Raw genomic sequence first — 17,527 nt, forward strand, 5'->3', positions numbered from 1 at the left:
TACAGATACTGATACAGTGACACGATACAGAGACTGAGACACTACACAGAGACGTATACACTATACAGAGACTGAGACACTATACAGAGACTGATACACTATATAGAGACTGAGACACTATACAGAGACTGATACACTATACAGAGACTGATACACTATACAGAGACTGATACACTATATAGAGACTGAGACACTATACAGAGACTGAGGCACTATACAGAGACTGATACACTATACAGAGAGACTGATACACTATACAGAGACTGATACACTATACAGAGACTGAGACACTATACAGAGACTGATACAGTGACACTATACAGAGACTGAGACAATTTACAGAGACTGATACACTATACAGAGACTGATACACTATACAGAGACTGATACACTATACAGAGACTGAGACACTCTACAGAGACTGATACACTATACAGATACTGATACAGTGACACGATACAGAGACTGAGACACTACACAGAGACTTATACACTATACAGAGACTGAGACACTATACAGAGACTGATACACTATACACAGACTGAGACACTATACAGAGACTGATACAGTGACACAATACAGAGACTGAGACACTATACAGAGACTGAGACAGTGACACTATACAGAGACTGAGACACTATACAGAGACTGAGACACTATACAGAGACTGAGACTGAGACACTATACAGAGACTGAGACAGTGACACTATACAGAGACTGAGACACTATACAGAGACTTATACACTATACAGTGACTGATACACTATACAGAGACTGATACACTATACAGAGACTGATACACTATACAGAGACTGAGAAACTCTACAGAGACTGAGACACTATACAGAGACTGAGACACTATACAGAGCCTGATACAGTGACACTATACAGAGACTGATACACTATACAGAGACTGATACACTATACAGAGACTGAGACACAATACAGGGACTGATACACTATACAGAGACTGATACACTATACAGAGACTGATTCAGTGACACAATACAGAGACTGATACACTATACAGAGACTGATACACTATACAGAGACTGATACACTATACACAGACTGAGACACTATACAGAGACTGATACAGTGACACAATACAGAGACTGATACACTATACAGAGACTGATACACTATACAGAGACTGATACACTTTACAGAGACTGATACACTATACAGCGACTGATACACTATACAGAGACTGATACACTATATAGAGACTGAGACACTATGCAGAGACTTATACACTATACAGAGACTGATACACTATACAGAGACTGATACACTATACAGAGACTGATACAGTGATACTATACAGAGACTGAGACACTATACAGAGACTAATACTCTATACAGAGACTGATACACTATACAGAGAGACGGATACACTATACAGAGACTGATACACTATACAGAGACTGAGACACTATACAGCGACTGAGACAGTGACACTATACAGAGACTGAGACACTATACAGAGACTGATACACCATACAGTGACTGATACACTATACAGAGACTGATACACTACACAGAGACTGATACACTATACAGAGACTGAGGCACTATACAGAGACTGATACAGTGACACTATACAGAGACTGAGACACTATACAGAGACTGAGACACTATACAGAGACTGAGACACTATACAGAGATTGATACACTATACAGAGACTGAGACACTATACAGAGACTGATACACTATATAGAGACTGAGACAGTGACACTATACAGAGACTGAGACATTATACAGAGACTGATACACTATACAGAGACTGATACACTATACAGATACTGATACACTATACAGAGACTGATACACTATACAGAGACTGAGACACTATACAGAGACTGAGACAGTGACACTATACAGAGACTGAGACACTATACAGAGACTGAGACACTATACAGAGACTGAGACTGAGACACTATACAGAGACTGAGACAGTGACACTATACAGAGACTGAGACACTATACAGAGACTTATACACTATACAGTGACTGATACACTATACAGAGACTGATACACTATACAGAGACTGATACACTATACAGAGACTGAGAAACTCTACAGAGACTGAGACACTATACAGAGACTGAGACACTATACAGAGCCTGATACAGTGACACTATACAGAGACTGATACACTATACAGAGACTGATACACTATACAGAGACTGAGACACTATACAGAGACTGATACACTATACAGAGACTGATACACTATACAGAGACTGATACACTATATAGAGACTGAGACACTATACAGAGACTGAGGCACTATACAGAGACTGATACACTATACAGAGAGACTGATACACTATACAGAGACTGATACACTATACAGAGACTGATACACTATACAGAGACTGATACACTATACACAGACTGAGACACTATACAGAGACTGATACAGTGACACAATACAGAGACTGATACACTATACAGAGACTGATACACAATACAGAGACTGATACACTATACAGAGACTGATACACTATACAGAGACTGATACACTATATAGAGACTGAGACACTATACAGAGACTGAGACACTATACAGAGACTGATACACTATACAGAGACTGATACACTATACAGAGACTGATACACTATACACAGACTGAGACACTTTACAGAGACTGATACAGTGACACAATACAGAGTCTGATACACTATACAGAGACTGATACACTATACAGAGACTGATACACTATACAGAGACTGATACACTATACAGAGACTGACACACTATACAGAGACTGATACACTATATAGAGACTGAGACACTATACAGAGACTGAGGCACTATACAGAGACTGATACACTATACAGAGAGACTGATACACTATACAGAGACTGATACACTATACAGAGACTGAGACACTATACAGAGACTGATACAGTGACACTATACAGAGACTGAGACACTTTACAGAGACTGATACACTATACAGAGACTGATACACTATACAGAGACTGATACACTATACAGAGACTGAGACACTCTACAGAGACTGATACACTATACAGATACTGATACAGTGACACGATACAGAGACTGAGACACTACACAGAGACTTATACACTATACAGAGACTGAGACACTATACAGAGACTGATACACTATACACAGACTGAGACACTATACAGAGACTGATACAGTGACACAATACAGAGACTGATACACTATACAGAGACTGATACACTATACAGAGACTGATACACTATACACAGACTGAGACACTATACAGAGACTGATACAGTGACACAATACAGAGACTGATACACTATACAGAGACTGATACACTATACAGAGACTGATACACTTTACAGAGACTGATACACTATACAGCGACTGATACACTATACAGAGACTGATACACTATATAGAGACTGATACAGTGATACTATACAGAGACTGAGACACTATACAGAGACTAATACTCTATACAGAGACTGATACACTATACAGAGACTGATACACTATACAGAGACTGATACAGTGATACTATACAGAGACTGAGACACTATACAGAGACTAATACTCTATACAGAGACTGATACACTATACAGAGACTGATACACTATACAGAGACTGAGCCACTATACAGAGACTGATACACTTTACAGAGACTGATACACTATACAGAGACTGATACACTATACAGAGACTGAGACACTATACAGAGCCTGATACAGTGACACTATACAGAGACTGATACACTATACAGAGACTGATACACTATACAGAGACTGAGACACTATACAGAGACTGATACACTATACAGAGACTGATACACTATACAGAGACTGATACACTATATAGAGACTGAGACACTATACAGAGACTGAGGCACTATACAGAGACTGATACACTATACAGAGAGACTGATACACTATACAGAGACTGATACACTATACAGAGACTGAGACACTATACAGAGACTGATACAGTGACACTATACAGAGACTGAGACACTTTACAGAGACTGATACACTATACAGAGACTGATACACTATACAGAGACTGATACACTATACAGAGACTGAGACACTCTACAGAGACTGATACACTATACAGATACTGATACAGTGACACGATACAGAGACTGAGACACTACACAGAGACGTATACACTATACAGAGACTGAGACACTATACAGAGACTGATACACTATATAGAGACTGAGACACTATACAGAGACTGATACACTATACAGAGACTGATACACTATACAGAGACTGATACACTATACAGAGACTGATACACTATACACAGACTGAGACACTATACAGAGACTGATACAGTGACACAATACAGAGACTGATACACTATACAGAGACTGATACACAATACAGAGACTGATACACTATACAGAGACTGATACACTATACAGAGACTGATACACTATACAGAGACTGATACACTATATAGAGACTGAGACACTATACAGAGACTGAGACACTATACAGAGACTGATACACTATACAGAGACTGATACACTATACAGAGACTAATACACTATACACAGACTGAGACACTATACAGAGACTGATACAGTGACACAATACAGAGTCTGATACACTATACAGAGACTGATACACTATACAGAGACTGATACACTATACAGAGACTGATACACTATACAGAGACTGACACACTATACAGAGACTGATACACTATATAGAGACTGAGACACTATACAGAGACTGAGGCACTATACAGAGACTGATACACTATACAGAGAGACTGATACACTATACAGAGACTGATACACTATACAGAGACTGAGACACTATACAGAGACTGATACAGTGACACTATACAGAGACTGAGACACTTTACAGAGACTGATACACTATACAGAGACTGATACACTATACAGAGACTGATACACTATACAGAGACTGAGACACTCTACAGAGACTGATACACTATACAGATACTGATACAGTGACACGATACAGAGACTGAGACACTACACAGAGACTTATACACTATACAGAGACTGAGACACTATACAGAGACTGATACACTATACACAGACTGAGACACTATACAGAGACTGATACAGTGACACAATACAGAGACTGATACACTATACAGAGACTGATACACTATACAGAGACTGATACACTATACACAGACTGAGACACTATACAGAGACGGATACAGTGACACAATACAGAGACTGATACACTATACAGAGACTGATACACTATACAGAGACTGATACACTTTACAGAGACTGATACACTATACAGCGACTGATACACTATACAGAGACTGATACACTATATAGAGACTGATACAGTGATACTATACAGAGACTGAGACACTATACAGAGACTAATACTCTATACAGAGACTGATACACTATACAGAGACTGATACACTATACAGAGACTGAGACAGTGATACTATACAGAGACTGAGACACTATACAGAGACTAATACTCTATACAGAGACTGATACACTATACAGAGACTGATACACTATACAGAGACTGAGACACTATACAGAGACTGATACACTTTACAGAGACTGATACACTATACAGCGACTGATACACTATACAGAGACTGATACACTATATAGAGACTGATACAGTGATACTATACAGAGACTGAGACACTATACAGAGACTTATACACTATACAGAGACTGATACACTATACAGAGACTGATACACTATACAGAGACTGATACAGTGATACTATACAGAGACTGAGACACTATACAGAGACTAATACTCTATACAGAGACTGATACACTATACAGAGACTGATACACTATACAGAGACTGAGACACTATACAGAGACTGATACACTTTACAGAGACTGATACACTATACAGAGACTGATACACTATACAGAGACTGATACACTATATAGAGACTGAGACACTATACAGAGACTGATACACTATACAGAGACTGATACACTATACAGAGACTGATACACTATACAGAGACTGATACACTTTACAGAGACTGATACACTATACAGAGACTAATACTCTATACAGAGACTGATACACTATACAGAGACTGATACACTATACAGAGACTGATACACTATACAGAGACTGAGACACTATACAGAGACTGATACACTATACAGAGACTGAGACACTATACAGAGACTGAAACACTATACAGAGACTGAGACAGTTACACTATATCACATCTCTCTTTTCATTGGCTAAACGGTGAGGGTGGACTGGAGAGGTGTGGTCCTGAGTGATTCATTTTTCTTCCGTATAATGTATTACATCAACTTTACCAGTTTCAACATTGTTCAATGAAGATCTCTTCTTGTAACCCTTCATTACTGTCAAAGAGAGGTAACACAGTGCTGCAAGTTGTCCAACGTGGAAAGTTTATGACACTAGGGACCCGTGGAACCCTGTCACTGTCGGGGGACAGGTTTAATTATGAAGCAGTCAGGGACAAGGACATGATGACCAGACCGGACACGTCGCGTGCGCGAGCGTCGCAAATCCATGTTATTCAATTAATGCACCCACACTGCTCGCGCGCGTCAACGAGCGTCTGCGATGCCAAGGGCTAAAATAGAAGTCACTCATATTTCTGACGCAGATCGCGCTGAAAGTTCTGCCTCTCCCATCTCCTCATTGGTTTATAGTTGCAGGTACCCACGTGCCATCTCCTCATTGGTTATACCCACGTGGGTGACCTAAAGACGAACTGTTTACCGGTAGTTGTAATACAATGAAAGTGTAGATGCTATCACCATATAAGTTAAACGATGAAAAAGCCTGGAAGGAGGAGAGATGACTAGAAACGATTCGGTTGGCCGTTTTATGTGTGGATTAATTGTCGGAGTAGAGGACCTTGTACATTTCAGGTAAAATAACAACTCAATGTTTATATCCCAGGACAAATTAGCTAGCAAGTACAAGCTAACTAGCTAAATTGCCATACATGTTTAATGACTTTCGACCTGTCCACAAATTAATGTAATTGGTTCCGAGTTTGTTTAGATATTTTAACCTGCGTGTCGTGATCGCGTTTGGTGTGGGGGGACAAAATACATGTATGCACGATGGTGCACACTCGCAACCGGTTTGGGTTCCGTGTCAGGCTTAACCAGCTCGTCAAAGTCCTTATCGGGCTGATAATATGAATAATAGCCTGTATTTAACTTGGTTGCAGATCACTAGAGAGTTAAGACTGAGCTATATCTTGTGTAACATGGAAGTACATGGCGTGAGCAGGCCTAACACAGGCCCCTGTGGTACATTACAGAGTGACTGGCCATTATGGAGCAGGCATGATGCAAGCAGGAGAGGACACTGCATCAGGCATGATGCAAGCAGGACAGGACACTGCAGCAGGCAGGATGCAAGCAGGACAGGAGAGGACACTGCAGCAGGCATGATGCAAGCAGGACAGGAGAGGACACTGCGGCAGGCATGATGCAATCAGGACAGGAGAGGACACTGCAGCAGGCATGATGCAATCAGGACAGGAGAGGACACTGCAGCAGGCATGATGCAAGCAGGACAGGACAGGACACTGCAGCAGGCATGATGCAAGCAGGACAGGAGTGGCAGCAGCCAGCAGGCATCTTTCAAGCAGGACAGGAGTGGCAGCAGCCAGCAGGCATCTTTCAAGCAGGACAGGAGTGGCAGCAGCCAGCAGGCATGATGCAAGCAGGTCAGGAGTGGCAGCAGGCATGATGCAAGCAGGACAGGAGTGCCAGCAGCCAGCAGGCATCTTTCAAGCAGGACAGGAGTGGCAGCAGCCAGCAGGCATGATGCAAGCAGGACAGGAGTGGCAGCAGCCAGCAGGCATGATGCAAGCAGGACAGGAGTGGCAGCAGCCAGCAGGATTAATCAGCTTTGATAGCAGGCCGTCAGTGTCAGGATGATAACTTTCTCAACGCAACAGAATACGGTGTCATCATACCCTGACAGAGACGTCATACGTTGTGTTTACCCTGTAAACATCACTAGGGAACATGTTAAACCTCCTCTTTCTTCCGTGAACATACCAGCTGTGTTAGGCTATGTGATGGGAAATTCAGTCTGTCCTTTATTGCTGCTGTGTTGTAATCTACCCTGTCAATGGGGACACGTTTACACATTCTACGTGAACCACAGTCTCTTGCACTGATGCCCAGTAATTAGGTCCATGTTAGGTAAACTTTTTATTTAACCTTTATTTACCAGGAAGTCATATTGAGACCCAGGTCTCGTTTTGTAAATGAGCCCTGTTGTAAAAATCCTAGACACAATCAGTAAATCCGAACGTTCAATAAAGAAGCTGATGATTTCAGTTGTGGTAGCTATGTCCTGGAACCCTTTACAACCACACATGCGAGAACAATAAGTCTGTTGTAGGAGCTTTGGGAAACACCTCTGTTGTGACCTCTTCTGGAGATTTGGGAGTACGAGGGGTGGTTCAGATATTTGGCAGAACATTTGATGGAGTGGGAGAATAGTTCTCTGGCTGTACTCTGCTCCCATCTGACACAAGCCAAGCTTTGGACTTCCTCCCAAACTCAAAGTCTGTGTTCTTTTATCGTCATAAGTAGTTAGCAGCCGAGCAGGGAAAGCGGTCATCTTTGCTTAAGGTGAAATTGTCCCCCTGAATATCCCGTTGTGGTGCCCCATGGCTTACTGGGAGAGTTAGAGAGGCAGGAAGCTGCACTCTGCCAGCAACTTAGTTAGTTAGGTAAGATGGGAAAGTGGCTTGGCATGAAGCAGACTGGTACAGATCTCTAGTTGCTTCAGCTCTGATCTGATCACGTTGCTACAGCTCTGATCTGATCACGTTGCTACAGCTCTGATCTGATCACGTTGCTACAGCTCTGATCTGATCACGTTGCTACAGATCTCTAGTTGCTTCGGCTCTGATCTGATCACGTTGCTACAGCTCTGATCTGATCACGTTGCTACAGCTCTGATCTGATCACGTTGCTACAGATATCTAGGTTCTACAGCTCTGATCTGGTCACGTTGTTACAGATCTCTAGTTGTTACAGCTCTGATCTGATCACGTTGCTACAGCTCTAAACTGATCACGTTGCTACAGCTCTGATCTGATCATGTTGCTACAGCTCTGATCTGATCACGTTGCTACAGCTCTGATCTGATAACGTTGTTACAGCTCTGATCTGATCACGTTGTTACAGCTCTGATCTGATCACGTTGCTACAGCTCTGATCTGGTCACGTTGCTACAGCTCTGATCTGGTCACGTTGCTACAGCTCTGATCTGGTCACGTTGCTACAGATCTCTAGTTGTTACAGCTCTGATCTGATCACTTTGCTACATCTCTGATCTGATCACGTTGCTACAGCTCTGATCTGATCACGTTGCTACAGATCTCTAGTTGCTACAGCTCTGATCTGATCACGTTGCTACAGCTCTGATCTGGTCACGTTGCTACAGATCTCTAGTTGTTACAGCTCTGATCTGATCACTTTGCTACAGCTCTGATCTGATCACGCTGCTACAGCTCTGATCTGATCACGTTGCTACAGATCTCTAGTTGTTACAGCTCTGATCTGATCACGTTGCTTCAGCTCTGATCTGATCACGTTGCTACAGCTCTGATCTGATCACGTTGTTACAGCTCTGATCTGATCACGTTGCTATAGCTCTGATCTGGTCACGTTGCTACAGATCTGATCTGATCACGTTGCTACAGCTCTGATCTGATCACGTTGTTACAGCTCTGATCTGATCACGTTGCTATAGCTCTGATCTGGTCACATTGCTACAGCTCTGATCTGATCACGTTGCTATAGCTCTGATCTGGTCACGTTGCTACAGCTCTGATCTGATCACGTTGTTACAGCTCTAAAATGATCACGTTGCTACAGCTCTGATCTGGTCACGTTGCTACAGCTCTGATCTGGTCACGTTGCTACAGATCTCTAGTTTCTACATCTCTGATCTGGTCACGTTGCTACAGATCTCTAGTTGCTACAGCTCTGATCTTATCACGTTGCTACAGCTCTGATCTGATCATGTTGCTACAGATCTCTAGTTGCTACAGCTCTGATATGATCACGCTGCTACATCTCTGATCTGATCACGTTGCTACAGATCTGATCTGATCACGTTGCTACAGCTCTGATCTGATCACGTTGTTACAGCTCTGATCTGATCACGTTGTTACAGCTCTGATCTGATCACGTTGCTATAGCTCTGATCTGGTCACGTTGCTACAGCTCTGATCTGATCACGTTGCTACAGATCTCTAGTTGCTACAGCTCTGATCTGGTCACGTTGCTACAGATCTCTAGTTGCTACAGCTCTGATCTGGTCACGTTGCTACAGATCTCTAGTTGCTACAGCTCTGATCTTATCACGTTGCTACAGCTCTGATCTGATCATGTTGCTACAGATCTCTAGTTGCTACAGCTCTGATCTGATCACGTTGCTACAGCTCTGATCTGATCACGTTGCTACAGCTCTGATCTGATCACGTTGCTACAGCTCTGATCTGATCACGTTGCTCAGCTCATCAGACTGTAACTGTTGTTCAACAATCAGACTAACTGTTGTTCAACCATCAGACTGTTGTTCAACCATCAGACTGTTGTTCAACCATCAGACTCTAACTGTTGTTCAACCATCAGACTGTTGTTCAACCATCAGACTGTAACTGTTGTTCAACCATCAGACTGTTGTTCAACCATCAGACTCTAACTGTTGTTCAACCATGTCAGTCCCAAATTCCCCAGACATTCCCAGTCTATTGGATGAGGTCAGAGATGATATCATCCTCTGTGTGCTATGTCAGAGATTTATATTTTCAAATGTACCTTTTTGTGTGTTCTCTGCATCCTTCGTCGTCAATTTGATCCAATGTCATCCTCTTTGTGTGCTCTTTGCATCCTCAGTGGCCAGTTTGCCATCGTGAAGCGTGTCCGGGACAAGTGCTCGGGTCTGGAGTATGCTGCCAAGTTTGTGAAGAAGTGTCAGAGCCGGGCCAGTAGGAGGGGAGTGAGGAGGGAAGACATAGAGAGAGAGGTGGACATCCTACAGCTGATCACACATCCCAACATTGTAGCGTTGCATGATGTCTACGAGACCCGCACTGACGTGGTGCTCATACTGGAACTGTGAGTGAAGAGGGACACGCACGCACGCAAGCATCCATCCAGACAGTCTGGTTGCTGTTCAGCCATTACATTCCACTCTTTCAAATCAAATCAAATTTTATTTGTCACATACACATGGTTAGCAGATGTTAATGCGAGTGTAGCGAAATGCTTGTGCTTCTAGTTCCGACAATGCAGTAATAACCAACGAGTAATCTAACCTAACAATTCCACAACAACTACCTTATACACACAAGTGCAAAGAGATAAAGATGTACATAAAGATATATGAATGAGTGATGGTACAGAACGGCATAGGCAAGATGCAGTAGATGGTATCGAGTACAGTATATACATATGAGATGAGTAATGTAGGGTATGTAAACATTATATTAAGGGGCATTGTTTAAAGTGGCTAGTGATACATTTTTACATCAATGTTTCCATTATTAAAGTGGCTGGAGTTGAGTCAGTATGTTGGCAGCAGCCACTCAATGTCTATTAGACTATTAGACCATCTATTAGACTGGATGTATATATATAATCTATTAGACTGGATAGACAGTATATAGACCATCTATTAGACTGGATAGACAGTATATAGACCATATATTAGACTGGATGTATATATATAATCTATTAGACTGGATGTATATATATAATCTATTAGACTGGATAGACAGTATATAGACCATCTATTAGACTGTTTGTATATATATAATATATTAGACTGGATGTATATATATATATATATATATAATCTATTAGACTGGATGTATATATATAATCTATTAGACTGGATGTATATATATAATCTATTAGACTGGATGTATATATATATAATCTATTAGACTGGATAGACAGTATATAGACCATCTATTAGACTGGATGTATATATATAATCTATTAGACTGGATGTATATATATAATCTATTAGACTGGATGTATATATAGACCATCTATTAGACTGGATGTATATATATAATCTATTAGACTGGATGTGTATATATAATCTATTAGACTGGATATACAGTCTATAGACCATCTATTAGACTGGATATACAGTATATAGACCATCTATTAGACTGGATAGACAGTATATAGACCATCTATTAAACTGGATAGACAGTATATAGACCATCTATTAAACTTATATATCTCTAACACCTGAGAGTCCAGTCTGTGAGAGTCCAGTCTGTGAGAGCCCAGTCTGTGAGAGTCCAGCCTGTGAGAGTCCAGCCTGTGAGAGTCCAGCCTGTGAGAGTCCAGTCTGTGAGAGTCCAGCCTGTGAGAGTCCAGCCTGTGAGAGTCCAGCCTGTGAGAGTCCAGCCTGCGTATGTCCAGCCTGTGAGAGTCCAGCCTGTGAGAGTCCAGCCTGTGAGAGTCCAGCCTGTGAGAGTCCAGCCTGTGAGAGTACAATCTGTTAGAGAAGAGCAGACATTAGTGTGATAAAATCTAGAGAGGATGTTTTGTCCATGGTAATATCAGCTGGCCCTGTCTAACAGAGGATGTGATGTCCATGGTGTTATCAGCTGTCTAAATCAAAATTGAATTTGTCACATCCTTCGTAAACAACAGGTGTAGACTAACAGTGAAATGCTTACAGGTCCTTCCCAACAATGCAGAGAGAAAATTAACAACATGAGGAATAGCTACATTTTCCCCCAGCATCCGACTTCCCATAACAGACTCAATCGGTTAGTTACTAAATCACCTCTAGCCTCAACATTTAAATGGGCTGGGAAATAATGGTAAGTTTTGCAACTAAAGACACCCTTCTAGCTAACTGACCACCGATTTCCAATGCAATTTATGTAAGTTAAGTTGTGAGAGTTTAAAAAGAAAAACAAAATATTTACACATTTTGTGGGACAGGCTGTATATTGTAAAATTGGACTGCGCAACAGACCACACAATTTAATATCCAACTTTTTACCTAACGAATTTCAGGCAAGTCATTTTAAAAACAATTATTTTTACCGGAAGGTCTAGAGAAACCATCAAGTAAACACTTCAGATTTGAGGTTGGTGTCTCTTTTTTGAACAAAATGAAACTAATATATCTTGTGATTGAACAAAATAGTAAGGGGGCCGATAACTGGGGATCGTACGTGTACTACCATTACTACCACTACCAGTACTACTACTACTACTACTACTACCATTACTAATACTACTACTATACTACTACCATTACTACTACTACCACTACCATTACTACTATTACTATTACTACTGCTACCACTACCATTACTACCATTACTACCAGTACTACTGCTACTACTACCATTACTAATACTACTACTACTACCATTACTACTATTACTACTACTACCACTACCATTACTACTATTACTACTACTACCAGTACTACTACTACCATTACTAATACTACTACTACCATTACTACCATTACTACCACTACCAGTACTACTACTAGAATTACTAATACTACTACCACTACCATTACTAATTTGTATTTATTTATTTCACCTTTATTTAACCAGGTAGGCAAGTGGCAACAATTTCGGCAGATCATTTTAGAAAGAAAGTGTCCAGATTGTCTAGCCCGGCTGATTTGTAGGGGTCCAGATTTTGCAGCTCTTTCAGAACATCAGCTGAACGGATTTGGGAGAAGGAGAAATGGGGAAGGCTTGGGCGAGTTGCTGTGGGGGGTGCAGTGCTGTTGACCGGGGTAGGAGTAGCCAGGTGGAAAGCATGGCCAGCCGTAGAAAAATGCTTATTGAAATTCTCAATTATGGTGGATTTATCAGTGGTGACAGTGTTTCCTATCTTCAGTGCAGTGGGCAGCTGGGAGGAGGTGTTCTTATTCTCCATGGACTTTACAGTGTCCCAGAACTTTTTTGAGTTAGTGTTGCAGGAAGCAAATTTCTGCTTGAAAAAGCTTGGCTTTTCTAACTGCCTGTGTATAATGGTTTCTAGCTTCCCTGAACAGCTGCATATCACGGGGGCTGTTCGATGCTAATGCAGAACGCCATAGGATGTTTTTGTGTTGGTTAAGGGCAGTCAGGTCTGGGGAGAACCAAGGGCTATATCTGTTCCTGGTTCTACATTTCTTGAATGGGGAATGTTTATTTAAGATGGTTAGGAAGGCATTTAAACAAAATATCCAGGCATCCTCTACTGACGGGATGAGATCAATATCCTTCCAGGATACCCCGGCCAGGTCGATTAGAAAGGCCTGCTCGCTGAAGTGTTTCAGGGAGCGTTTGACAGTGATGAGTGGAGGTCGTTTGACCGCTGACCCATTACGGATGCAGGCAATGAGGCAGTGATCGCTGAGATCTTGGTTGAAGACAGCAGAGGTGTATTTAGAGGGCAAGTTGGTTAGGATCATCTCTATGAGGGTGCCCGTGTTTAAGGCTTTGGGGAGGTACCTGGTAGGTTCATTGATAATTTGTGTGAGATTGAGGGCATCAAGTTTAGATTGTAGGATGGCTGGGGTGTTAAGCATGTTCCAGTTTAGGTCGCCTAGCAGCACGAGCTCTGAAGATAGATGGGGGGCAATCAGTTCACATATGGTGTCCAGAGCACAGCTGGGGGCAGAGGGTGGTCTATAGCAGGCGGCAACGGTGAGAGACTTGTTTTTAGAGAGGTGGATTTTTAAAAGTAGAAGTTCAAATTGTTTGGGTACAGACCTGGATAGTAGGACAGAACTCTGCAGGCTATCTTTGCAGTAGATTGCAACACCGCCCCCTTTGGCAGTTCTATCTTGTCTGAAAATGTTGTAGTTTGGGATTAAAATTTCAGAATTTTTGGTGGTCTTCCTAAACCAGGATTCAGACACAGCTGACACACAGAACATCCGGGTTGGCAGAGTGTGCTAAAGCAGTGAATAGAACACACTTAGGGAGGAGGCTTCTAATGTTAACATGCATGAAACCAAGGCTATTACGGTTGCAGAAGTCATCAAAAGAGAGCGCCTGGGGAATAGTAGTGGAGCTAGGCACTGCAGGGCCTGGATTCACCTCTACATCGCCAGAGGAACAGAAGAGGAGTAGAATAAGGGTACGGCTAAAAGCAATAAGAATTGGTTGTTTAGAACATCTGGAACAGAGAGTAAAAGGAGGTTTCTGAGGGCGATAAAATAGCATCACGGTATAATATACAGACAAAGGTATGGTAGGATGTGAATACAGTGGAGGTAAACCTAGGTATTGAGTGATGAAGAGAGAGATATTGTCTCTAGAAACATCATTGAAACCAGGAGATGTCATTGCATGTGTGGGTGGTGGAACTAATAGGTTGGATAAGGTATAGTGAGCAGGACTAGAGGCTCTACAGTGAAATAAGCCAATAAACACTAACCAGAACAGCAATGGACAAGGCATATTGACATTAAGGAGAGGCATGCTTAGTCGAGTGATCAAAAGGGTCCAGTGAGTAGAGAGGTTGGTTGGGGGTCACGGCGATTTAGACAGCTAGCCGGGCCATCGGTAGCAAGCTAGCATAGGATGGAGGTCTGTTAATAGCCACCTCTTGCGTTCCGTCAGTAGATTAGTGGGGTTCCTTGTGGTAGAGGGGATTAATCCAAATCACACAACAACAACAAAAAACAATAGATATAGTACCATTACCATTACTACTACTACCATTACTACCATTACTAATACTACTACCACTACTATGGCCTTTCTAGGGAGTTTTTCCTAGCCACCGTGCTTCTACACCTGCATTGCTTGCTGTTTGGGGTTTTAGGCTGGGTTTCTGTACAGCACTTTGAGATATCAGCTGATGTACGAAGGGCTATATAAATACATTTGATTTGATTTGATCTTTGATTTGATTTGATACTACTAACAGTACTACTATTACTACTACTACTACTACTACCATTACTAATACTACTACCACTACCATTACTAATACCACTACCACTACCATTACTACCACTACCAGTACTACTACTACCATTACTACTACTACTACTACTACTACCACTACTACTACTACCATTACTACCACTACCAGTACTACTACTACCATTACTAATACTACTACTACTACCATTAATACCATTACTACAACCACCAGTACTACTACTACAATTACTAATACTACTACTACCATTACTACGATTACTACTACTACTACCACTACCAGTACTACTACTACTACTACTACCATTACTACTACTACTACTACTACTACCATTACTACCATTACTACCAGTACCAGTACTACTACTACTACTACCATTACTAATACTACTACTACTACCATTACTACCACTACCAGTACTACTACTACCACTACTACCAGTACTACTACTACTACTACTACTACCATTACTACCACTACCAGTACTACTACTACCATTACTACCATTACTAATACTACTACTACCATTACTACTACTACTACTACCATTACTACCATTACTGCCACTACCAGTACTACTACTACTACTACCATTACTAATACTACTACTACCATTACTACCACTACCAATACTACTACTACTACTACCATTACTAATACTACTACCACTACCATTACTACCACTATCAGTACTACTACTACTACTACCATTACTAATACTACTACTACTATCATTACTACTATTACTACTACTACTACCACTACCCTTACTAATACTACTACTACTATCATCACTACCATTACTACCACTACCAGTACAACTACTACTACTACTACTACCATTACTACTATTACCACTACTACTACCACTACCATTACTACCATTACTACCACTACCAGTACTACTACTACCATTACTACTACTACTACCACTACCATTACTAATACTACCACTACTACCATTACTACCAGTACTACTACTACCATTACTAATACTACTACTACTACCATTACTACTGCTACTGCCACTACCATTACTACCACTACCAGTACTACTACTACCATTACTAATAATACTACCACTACCATTACTAATACTACTACTACTACCATTACTAATCCTACTACTCTTATTTTCAAATGTCTTTTTACTGTTGTTTTATTTCTTTACCTACACACACACACACACACACACACACACACACACACACACACACACACACACACACACACACACACACACACACACACACACACACACACACAACCTTTTTTTCACACTATTGGTTAGAGCCTGTAAGTAAGCATTTCACTGTACGGTCTACTACACCTGTTGTATTTGGCGCACGTGACAAATAAAGTTTGATTTGATTTGATATGATTTCACTCTGTAATAATAACTAGGCTACTTTTATTTTATTTCAAACAACACCGTTTGAAATTCGACTGAAAAAAAGAGGTGGAAGTATACATTATTCCTCATAAATCATACACATAACTTTACTTTTTAGAAGATGAACTTCCCTGAACATTGTCCACATGATGAAATGAACTATGACCTTTAAAAACAGAGAAGAAGGATAGG

The 17,527-nt window shown here is 41.2% G+C and overlaps 1 protein-coding gene across 3 annotated transcripts in view; it reads left to right on the forward strand.

The window, feature by feature from the left end:
* Positions 1–17,527, forward strand: part of LOC139406274 (death-associated protein kinase 2b) — an 84,979-nt gene that overhangs the window by 45,300 nt on the left and 22,152 nt on the right. For all 3 annotated transcript variants that reach the window (XR_011633971.1, XR_011633972.1, XM_071148729.1), the window contains exon 3: positions 10,900–11,121. Coding sequence is in view for 1 of the 3 variants with exons in the window: in XM_071148729.1 (XP_071004830.1) it covers positions 10,900–11,121 (222 nt within the window). In the remaining 2 variants the exon portion in view is untranslated. The remainder of the gene's footprint in view (positions 1–10,899; positions 11,122–17,527) is intronic.

This window comes from Oncorhynchus clarkii, chromosome 4 (genome assembly GCF_045791955.1).
Source record: "Oncorhynchus clarkii lewisi isolate Uvic-CL-2024 chromosome 4, UVic_Ocla_1.0, whole genome shotgun sequence".
Classification (NCBI taxonomy): Eukaryota; Metazoa; Chordata; class Actinopteri; order Salmoniformes; family Salmonidae; genus Oncorhynchus; species Oncorhynchus clarkii.